Source organism: Nuphar pumila, chromosome 1 (assembly GCF_984573655.1).
Source record: "Nuphar pumila chromosome 1, dmNupPumi1.hap1.1, whole genome shotgun sequence".
In the NCBI taxonomy this organism is placed as follows: domain Eukaryota; kingdom Viridiplantae; phylum Streptophyta; class Magnoliopsida; order Nymphaeales; family Nymphaeaceae; genus Nuphar; species Nuphar pumila.
In genome coordinates this window covers 179,143,740-179,154,117 of record NC_143249.1, presented here as the reverse complement: position 1 = coordinate 179,154,117, position 10,378 = coordinate 179,143,740, and the positions used below count along the sequence as shown (strand labels likewise).

At 39.3% G+C, this 10,378-nt stretch overlaps 2 protein-coding genes across 2 annotated transcripts in view; one reads left to right on the top strand and one right to left on the bottom strand.

The window, feature by feature from the left end:
- Positions 1-354: 354 nt before the first annotated feature.
- LOC149851466 (glutaredoxin-C3-like) lies at positions 355-669 on the top strand. The gene has a single exon (XM_090015204.1). It carries the CDS (start codon positions 355-357, stop codon positions 667-669), a length of 315 nt encoding a protein of 104 aa, XP_089871330.1.
- Positions 670-6,560: 5,891 nt separating this feature from the next.
- The window catches only part of LOC149851465 (Pseudouridine synthase family protein), a 68,157-nt gene continuing 64,339 nt past the window's right edge, over positions 6,561-10,378 (bottom strand). The window contains exons 10-12 of the mRNA XM_090000828.1: positions 8,779-8,904; positions 7,818-8,077; positions 6,561-6,870 (exon numbers count right to left, since the gene is read on the bottom strand). Of these exons, the coding sequence (XP_089856954.1) occupies positions 6,768-6,870; positions 7,818-8,077; positions 8,779-8,904 (489 nt within the window). The 3' untranslated portion in view covers positions 6,561-6,767. The remainder of the gene's footprint in view (positions 6,871-7,817; positions 8,078-8,778; positions 8,905-10,378) is intronic.

Genomic DNA, 10,378 nt, shown 5'->3' with positions numbered 1-10,378 from the left:
TATACCAGACATCCATGCAACACAAAGGCATGCGGATTGGAGTGAAGTGAGTCAAGATCAACCAACAGTATCATAAAAAAATATTAATTAAAGAAAACCAATAATCTCATTAAAGTACCGCAAGGAAATTAAAAAATAAAAAGAATAGAAAATCGACGGTCACCACCTTCATTCCTCCCCTATAAATACCCCACTCAATCCTCACCCTCCATCCATTCATCCCCCCAACAATCTCTCTCTCTCTCTCTCTCTCTCTCTCTCTCTCTCTCTCTCTCTCTCTCTCTCTCTCTACAGTGAGCAAAGAAAGAAAAGATGCAGGCGTGGGGGAGGTGCATGCAGCAGCAAGGGGACCCGATGGAGAGGTTGGAGAGGGTGGCGTCGAGGAGCGCGGTGGTGATATTCAGCGTGAGCTCGTGCAGCTGCATGTGCCACGCCGTAAAGTCCCTCTTCAGCGGGATGGGCGTCAGCCCGACGGTGTACGAGCTGGACGAGGACCCGCGCGGGAAGGAGATCGAGAGGGCGCTCGCCAGGCTGATCGGGACGCCGCAGCCTCTCCCCACAGTCTTCATCGGCGGCAAGCTCGTCGGACCCATGGACAGGGTCATGGCCTCCCACATCAACGGCAGCCTCGTCCCTATCTTGAAGGAAGCTGGCGCTCTCTGGCTCTGATTCATCCCTCTCATTGCGTTTGATCTATAGGCAAAAAAAGAGTTTCCTTTGAATCATCTTTTTACGTTTAGGAAGAAAAGAGAGTCGTAGTGGAGAGAGAGAGAGAGAGAGAGGTGGTTTGTGTTCCTCCTCCCTAACTTCTGACTCCATTTTTGCACGCTATGGCTCTCTCTCTCTGTTCTTTTGGTTATAGTGTCTTCATGTTTTTCTTTTTGTTCTTTGTTATTAGTGGGTGAGGAGAGAAGGTGTAATTGGTGGGGAGATCGTTACTTTTGTATATAGAAACAAACACACGAATTTTTATGAGATGGGTCTTTGCTTATATCGTGCTTCTTGTTGTTTTTGTTTACTTGTTCTGATATTCTATTTTTTTCGCATTGCCGGGATGAGCATTTGTCTCGTTTGAATAACGCTCTCACTCACTCTCTCTCTCTACTGAAAACATAGCAGGAGAGTAGTCCTCGCCGGATTTGAATCGGAGACCACTTGGGTTAAGTGGTGTAATGTCATTCGACCTTCTTTTGCTGCGTCAAAGGCTATGAACCGAATCTTAGGATTCACGCAATGAGAACCTCATTTGTCTATTCGTGAATGCATCAAGCGTTCTCCGGAAATGTTAGCAAACAATAGAACTCCGGCTAGTTTTCCAGCCACCACTCTCTCAATGTTCGCGTTGCTACTCATTCCGGCCCTTTTGACGGAGATTCTGGTCAGGAAAACTGTTAGCGGAGGAAGGACAAACCGTTTTTCTAAGAGACAGGTTTTCCTTCATTGGTGCAGTAGCGCAGGCCAGGGACCACGCCTTTGCGCGCATGCAAATCTCTCTCTCCCCCCCCCCCCCCCTTTGGTGGTTATACGCCACGTGGCACGATGATCCACGTCAGACGACTTGAACGACACGTCAGCACGCCGGAGGAAGCTTGCTCTCCGGCGTGATCAGCTCCTCGCGCATGCGAACACGTGATTGATGTAAACAAACAAAGCTAAGCGTAAATCATTAGGCAAACATTGATTAAAATGATTTAAAGCAGCTTTTCATGTGGTTGGAAAAAACAAAACTCTCAAGTAAAAGCAATGTAGGAGGATGGCAGCAAAGAATGTCCTGTTTTATCATTGGGACCATGGTCACAAATATCGCCAATATTCTGAAAATGTCACTAATTCAACATAATATTTTGAAGATACCACCGATTTAAGGTGATATATATTTTCAATGTGCAGTTGCAGTTAAAACGTGATATTTTTAAATTTTGTTTTTTTCAAATACCATGTTTCTAATACGTTAATATTGTACTAAAATGGCAATTAAAACTTTTTTGCATTTTTTTATTTTATTTATCTGTTTACTGTATATTGAATATTTTTTATATACCGAGCTTTTCCCGAGAATGAGATTTGTAATTGGGACACTTTGTGGGAAGAAAACAGCTCAAAATATTGGTGAAAGAAACCGAGTCGAGCTTCCTTTTTTCTTTCATGAGCAGTCAGCCTTCATTTTGGAGTAAAAAAAAAAATTGAGAAACTGAAGTGGATATTTGTTTAAAAGATCCATAAACATTGATGGAGACAATACCAAACAGAAATACCAAAAAAGTTGGTTAAGAAAAGTGCCATGAGGTAAGCGGGGTCCCCTATCAAAGCTGAAGGCCCAGGATCGAATCCCTCTGTCACATGGAGTGGCTGTTGTTCTGGTAGTGGTCCGCCTAACCCCAGCTTGCATTTCAAAAAAAAAAAAAAGTGAGCTCAATTGAATTTTCCAAATGGCATTTTCTCAACGTGCAATCCAATGGCAAGAGTGATCGATGGAATTTGAAGGGTCATGGAACCCCTGAGCTGGTAAAATGTTTCCTACAGTTTTATATTGTGGTTGTAGTCCGAAAGGTACCCAAAGGTCATGAACTTTCTAAATGAAAAGTGGAGAGAGAGAGAGAGAGGTTTAATTGTAAGGATAGTTACATGCATACTTAATACTGCCATATGATATGAACAGAGAGAGGTTACAGGTATGGAAATGCTATACTAAAATGTGGTGAGAGGAACCCACCTATTAGAGAGAAGGGATCAAGCTTACACTTACGTGCCTAATTACTACACTTATAGGGAATGACAGTATCTTTGTACGTGGTAAAGTGAAAAGTCTCTCTCTCTCTCTCTCTCTCTCTCTCTCTCTCATTTTCAAAAACAACATGCAAGCTCCTTGAAATCTCAAATGACCAACTAGTCCCATAGAGTCAACAGCCTTTGAGAGGATACCAAAATGCAGATAGTGCACACATTAAGCACTTGAAAGACTTTTTTAGAGGAAGAGTGTTCTAGAACTTTCGGGGTTCTATCTTTTCTGGATATAGATTTCTAGAAAATGGGTGATGATGAGAAGGGGACAACGATAGATAAGAATTTTGGTGAAAAGGTAAGACAAGAAGAATACGAAGGAAATCGTGTGAGAGAGGTGCAGGGAATTGGGGAGTGAATAAAATAAAGGGACAAGGGGAATTGAGAAAAAGGCAATGCCGGCAATATGTAAGAGGATAGCCCATATTCTCACGTGACGCCCAACTTGCAGCTGCACTAGTGAGAAAAAGTATAAAAAGGGGGAGAAAAGAAGACGAACAGAAAGAGATGGCTCTTGCCAGAAGTTGAATTCCATTTGTGACTCCCTAGGATGACTATTGCATGTTTCAATATGACCTCACACTTGAGATGCTGGACATTTTAAAACTCTCTCTCTCTCTCTCTCTCTCTCTCTCTCTAGAGAGAGGATCATATTCTCTAAGGCCAAGAGAGAAGAACCAAGTCATGTCGGAATCTTGCTGTGAGCTCGATCTGATTCTTCTTAATCAACTCGAGTGTATCTTGAAAGTAGTGTTTGATTTGGAGGATCTCCCAATAAAAAACTATGGGATTAGCTAGGCCAGGCTCAGTTGGCATTCTCTAAGTCTGTCCTCATTGCGTTGTTTGATTCTAGCAGAGGGATAATTAACTTCTCTGAGTTGACCGAGTATAGAGGGCACAAATATTTTTGCATTCCCTTGTTCAATCCAACACTAGGGCAGTAACTGGATTGGGGACGTTCCTAGTGTCCTGTGGAGTCTAGTCCAACCACGGTACTAGTGCCCTAATTGAGAATGTCTTATGAGAGAGAGAGAGTGGAGGTTTGTGGGAAAGCAATGTAGCTTGAATCTATTACTAATAAGGCATGACTTTGGGCGAGGCCACTCCGTGAGAGGAAAAAATGCAAAACAGAAGGTCCTAGATAGATTTTCACTAGCAAGAGGGAGGCTTGGCAAAGGCATTGGCACATTCAAAACATCCAATTTCAGAATGCATGCCTGTCTTATTTCATCCCCCAACCCTTTTTCAATATTTTCTAACCATCATCCAGCCAAGATGACTGCAGAGATTGAAAGGTGCCATCGTCCATCTTGGTCATTTTGATTTTCAAGTGGCCAAAAAAACAGACTTCCATGAATTTTGAATCATCTTTCCATTGACCATATATTCTTGAAATAGTTCTATCCAACAAATGAAAACCAACCAAAGGAAAAGTGTGCATGTGTGTATGTATGGAGAGAGAGAGAATTTTGATAATGTCATCAAGAACAGCTCAAATTAGCTACAAGGGCTAATCCGGATCCGGATGTCGTTTGTGTTGTACCTACAGAGTATTGTTAAAGAGAAACAAAAAATGTATTGTATATATAGTGAAGCATGGCATGCATCATCTAAAAAAACAAAACATAAATGAAAGAATTGTACATGAATATTGTGAATGCTTCTCCTGCATAGATAAGTCATGCATGAATCAAATAATCATGCATGAGTAAGATTGTTGCATATGATATTTGACTGCATGTAATTATCTATCATTTCATGTATACCTATTTCTATGCAATTACATTTTGTTATTGTATTCCTACTAAAGCTTGTGGATATTGATCCCTTATAAATTATAGGTACTAAATAGCCATTAGAGCAGTATCGAGAAGCTGTGGAGATATTGAGAACCAATCATTCTCTTTTTCCAAGATATGTATTTTGAGTACTTGATTGTACTAATTTTGTACAAACATTATGGTTTGTTTTGAAATGAGAATATTCTGATTTTGGATCTGAATCATTTATGTGTTATTTTGTTATATTGTTATCAATCATTCTGTAACCCGCTCAAAGTTTTCAACTAAAGTAAAAAATGTCATTTTTCCACTACCATACAAGAAAAAGTTTTACATGTATTTTGGATTTTAAATCTTGGGACGTTACACTTAGCATCAACCAATGAAATCAGCTTAATCTCCCCATTATCATTAATAATAAACTCTTCGTCCACCACATCATCAACACCCATTGGTTCCCTTTATTTGCTGATCATGCTAGATTTAATGCTTCTCCAACAATTTCAGATAAAATCACAAACCGGTTGAAAGCAATAATAGGATTCTCCAAGTCCGGATCAGGCACATTTTTTGTGCCTTAGTCTCTTGATCACCCTCCATTAGGCTGTGGGCCCCACACCTAACAGGCCCTATACCCAAGATGGAGGGTGATCAGGTGCATAAGGCACAAAAAAGTGTGCCATGTGATGGCACCTGATCTTTTCACCTTCTAAAACGTCCCATCAGTTTAGGCCAACTGCCTCTTTTGCTTTTGCATGGCACAAGCTAAACTTTTATCTTGGGCTGTTTGTTTGTTTGTTTTTTTGAAAGACAAGCTGGGGTTAAGCATACAACTATACCATTGGGTTTTGAACCTGCAACGTCCCAACACAAGATGATGTGCAATAGCTGCTCCTACCAGACAAGGGGAACCCCCGCTGGCTTGGGTTGTTTGTTTTTATACAGCTATTATTGCTATAGCTCATAATAACGAGCAAGGCTGACAGAACCACTTACAAGTTCAAATCCCAATGGTATCATTGTATAACTGGTAGGGATCTGCCTAACCCCAGCTTGCCTTTCTAAAAAAAAAGATACAAGACCCCTTTGTCTAGTGCACTTTCATTTACAGCATCATTTTTCTTTAATATTGATATAAATCTGCCTTTAGGTATGCAAATCTACATGATCCCTTTTTATCTCTCTCTCTCTCATATCTTGGTTTCTGGGGGCATCTTAGGTTTCTTAGCTAGGGAGAAAATATTATGGATGCCAAGCTTAGGGCTAAAAAAGGGAGAAACAATGAATGAAAAGCCCGGGAATAACAGATATGTACATATCTACCTGACACCCAATTGGGTCAAGGAATCAAGAGCAATTGTATAAATCGCTCTCAGTGCTCATAAGCAGATAAATTCGAACCAGAAAAGGCAACAAAATGAATATGGAATAAAAAAAATATCATCAACTGGCTATCTTATGACAATACTCATGGATAAGATACTCAAACTTTTTTTCTAATAATGCATCAACCAAGATCAGCAGCAAGCCGGGCCAATTTGTCAAATGACGTACTAGTCCATTGACTTTACAACAAGAATAAACCCATATACTTCAAATATGTGCAGTCTGCAAAACTCCAAAATGATGTACAGGGGTCTTCTCATTAGCCCATTTTTTCTAAAATCACGTGTTTACTTTTGGTCATTGAATAAACGGGCATTGATATTTTACAGTAGTAGAAATTATTGCCAACATCTCCAGTGTGGCAGGTCTCTTGACCCACGTCAATTTCCCCGTGTAATAAGCAAAAGAAAAAAAGAAAAAATTATCGCCAACATCTGTTGAGGCTTCACATTGTATAAGTACTACGCAACTAAGGGGCATGATTGGGAAAGACCACTCATCAGCATATTCACGCATTCACCAGACATTGTGAGAAATCGCCCAGAAATGTTTTTTTCTTTTCTTTCCCCTTTGTTTGGGTGCATGGAAGAATGGGTTCAAATCCATCCTCAATTAATAGGCTGACATGATATAATTTTTGGCTATCAAAATGGAAAATCATTCAAAAAATGCATTTTCTTGATATATGTACTATTGCTCTGAAGCTATTCAGCACTATACATCTCTTGATACAAATATACGTAAAACTGAATAAGAAGAATGAAGAGCATTGTTACAAAGACCTGAAATACTCAGATGATAGAATTATGAATTATGTGATTACCTGATGGATGCCCATTCTGGATACGGGCACTCATAAGTCCAGTCAGGCCCAGAGTATCGACTACAATGTAGCCACAAACCTTCCTCGTGTCCCTCATATCTGTAACAAAATTGAAGTCTTAGAGGAAGGAATTACGGAGACAAAACACATCAAAATAGACCCTGGTTCATATATGCTAAAGTAAGAAAGATCAAGGAATGACCCAGCCACATCAAATAGACCCTGGTTCATATATGCTAAAGTAAGAAAGATCAAGGAATGACCCAGCTAACTGTGTTCCCGAGCAACATCTACATGAAGACAAGTGCGGTGAACTCGAGGAAACTAGGAGGAAGAACAACAAAATGTGAGATAGGTAATGAGAAGTGATGGGAAGGATCAGGTGGTTATTCAATGTAGACTTAAAGAAATGCATGGATAGCATATGTGGAGTCAACTGCAAGCATATGGGAGATACCTGATGAGTATAATGACCATGACATTTAAGATGATTTGCCCAATTTCATTAGCATATAGAACATACAAGACTTTTTCATTGAAAACCAAAAATCTATCCCATTATGAGAAAACTAAAAAGGACATCAGAGAAACAAGTATCTTATACAGCCTGAAGTTGCATCACGAAAATAATGCAACGGGATTAATCAGCTTTACTCCCACACCACATAAAACAAACATTGAAACAAAATTGCAATAATTACATGGACTGCGTGTTGACCCATGGGAATTCCATCAATATTACATCCCCTATATAATTAACCCAAGTAAAATAAGGTGGGTGTCAAAAAAACCAAACAAAGTAAAAAATTGCTTAAATTTTTGCTTCAAGCAAGAACTAACTGAATCATTTTGACTGTGTGCGACTGGATCCTGAAAAAAAATAGATGCTTAACAGACATTTCAAAATAATCAGAATGGTCAAAAGAAACCCACAGTTACACTTCTGTTCAGGAATAACCATGTGATGTTGAGTTTTCAACAGGAATCTCATGTGAAGATTGGATGGAGGCGTGTTTGGTATGGGGTGGGAAGAAAAAGCATCTTACCCCTTGGGAGGAAAACTTGGACAGTTTGTGCACGTAGGATCAATTGTGAAATCTTCATCAACATTCACCTCTTCATGCCCAGAGAGCTGGTTTGAGACTTGACCATTTAGAGAAGATTTAGATCTCTTTGATGGCTGTTCCATGCTATAAACAGTATTGTCAGCAGGAGTTTTTACAGCAGAACATTCAGAATGTGCTTCAGAGAGATAGAGTGCATCATTGGCAATTGGATGGCCCAAATGTTGAAGATGAACACGTATCTGAAAGGGTAAACAATCAGGAAAAGGAAGTTGAACAAAATTTTCAAAGCTCACATAGATCTAGCAAGTCAGAAACAGGATATAAGCTACAGAAGAACACAATAAGCATAAGGAAGAAACAACACCAACCCAACTTTAGTAAGTATTCAGCTTAAACAAATTGAATGTTTTAGATTGAAAAATAAACAAATAGCAAACTGTGACTTCTATAACAGTATACATACATACATACATACACAGACACATAAATATATATGTGTGTGTGTGTGAGTGGGTGAGAGAGAGCATGCGTGCGTAAGGTGTTGTTGATATATGCCTTATGGTTGACATTACTTATTGACCAACTTTTGTTAGCATTAACAAATTTTAGAATGCATTATTGGGCATGATCTTGAATGGAAACACCAAAAGCGTTTTCCAAAATATGTCACATGCAACTATTTTCTGGAAAGGATTCTGCTACAAGTGTGATACCAGAAAAAGCACCTCATGGAATGCTGGAATTTGTTAGTGGCAAGCTGGCAATAAAGGTTGATAAACTTGTTAGTCCAAAGCATGCACACAGACATAGACATGCATTTTCCATTCTTGATGCATGCCAAACCAAGAAACTGATTATTAGTCTGTTTTATCGCATGCCCTTATTTCGTTGATATACTAGGTGGTCAAAATGCACAAAGGCAAAAAGGATATGTGTTTACTTGATGTGTCCGACCGGTAATGGGTTCACATTTCACAATACTGTGCATTCCATTGGTGCTAACTCTTTTGAACTTTGTACATGCAACCTTCCCTTTTTGAGATGAAGCATTATTATCATCAACCACCTGCAGAACCAAAAAACAAAGGATAAGCAGTGTGCTTTGTGTAGATTAGACTTCTGAAATTGTAGTGACAAATGCCAACAAAATTGGAAAATTTACCCAACAATAGTTATTATCAACTAAGCAAACATTAGATACAGTTACAGGTTAGTCCAGCAAATAATGGGGTGCAAACTGCATAAGTTATGCAAAATTTCCAGGTAATCCTATTTTCCAATTAAAGAGACAAGAAAATTGTTAGAACCGAACTTCCACGAAGAACAATCCTACGAATTCTGGCGAGCTGAACGTGAGGCACGACTCCAGAGAGAGGCGCGCACCACAAGCAAGAGGGGGCGTGCAGCGTTGGGGGAGAAAGAGAGTTGTCTTTCCTGGTTGGCTACATAGGCAAATGTGAAGTGGATGAGGGGTCAACGGCAAAGAAGGAAGAAAAGGTGTTACCTCCGGGTTGATGAAAGGCATAGAAGAAAGATGAAAGAGAAATATGTCCCCACAAAGAACAAGAACAAAGAATGAAGCTTAGAGAAATCTTTAAATAAACTTCATTAAAAACAAATTAAACAGGATACAACTATTTATAGAATTACAAGAGGGAAAAAGAGTAAAAATCATAAGGGGCATTCCAGCCTAGATGGCACTCTAGGTTGGTCGACCTGCACAGTTTCTGCCTGGGTAGGACTCTAGGCTGATTGTTCAAAACAGTCCTAACGGAGATAGACTCATGCACATTCCAAGCTTGGGTGGAACTGTAATGAACAATACAAAAATGCAAATAACAAGATAACTCTTAGAAGAGTTTAACAAAGAGCCAAGAATTACAAGCACATAATGTGCACAATACACAAACCCACTAAAGGAGAATGCCAAAAAGGCAAAAGAGATATTATTGAGAGGTAAAAAGATGAGTACAAGCCACACTTACAAGAGGGGAGAGCCCCTCAATTTATAGAGAGAAAAAGCAACTAAGAGGGAGCCATTGGGGCTCCCAATATATTAATGACCGTTGGGGACCCCAATGACTATATTGGTGGGGCCCCTAATGGTCCCAAATATAAAAAAGAAAAATAAAAAAAGAAAAAAAATACAAAGAATGAAAAAGAAAAAAAAACTAAGAAAAACTAAACTGTAGTAAAATTACCAAAATACCCCTAGTAGGTATTTTGATATAAATACATAAAGAAGAACACACACACACACATATATATATATATATATATATATATATTAACACCCTTCCTCAAGCTTTACGGAGAGAAAACTGAAAGTTTGCTAAGGAGAAACAAGAAGCAAGGAGTCGAAAGCGCCTTGGTGAAGAAGTCAGCCAACTGATGTTCTGATGTAACAAAAGGTAATGTAATAGTTCCCCTAAAGTATTCATCTCGAACATAGTGACAGTCCATTTCAATATGCTTGGTGCGCTCATGGAAAGTATGATTGCTTGCAATGTAGATCGCACTCTTGTTGTCACAGCACATCT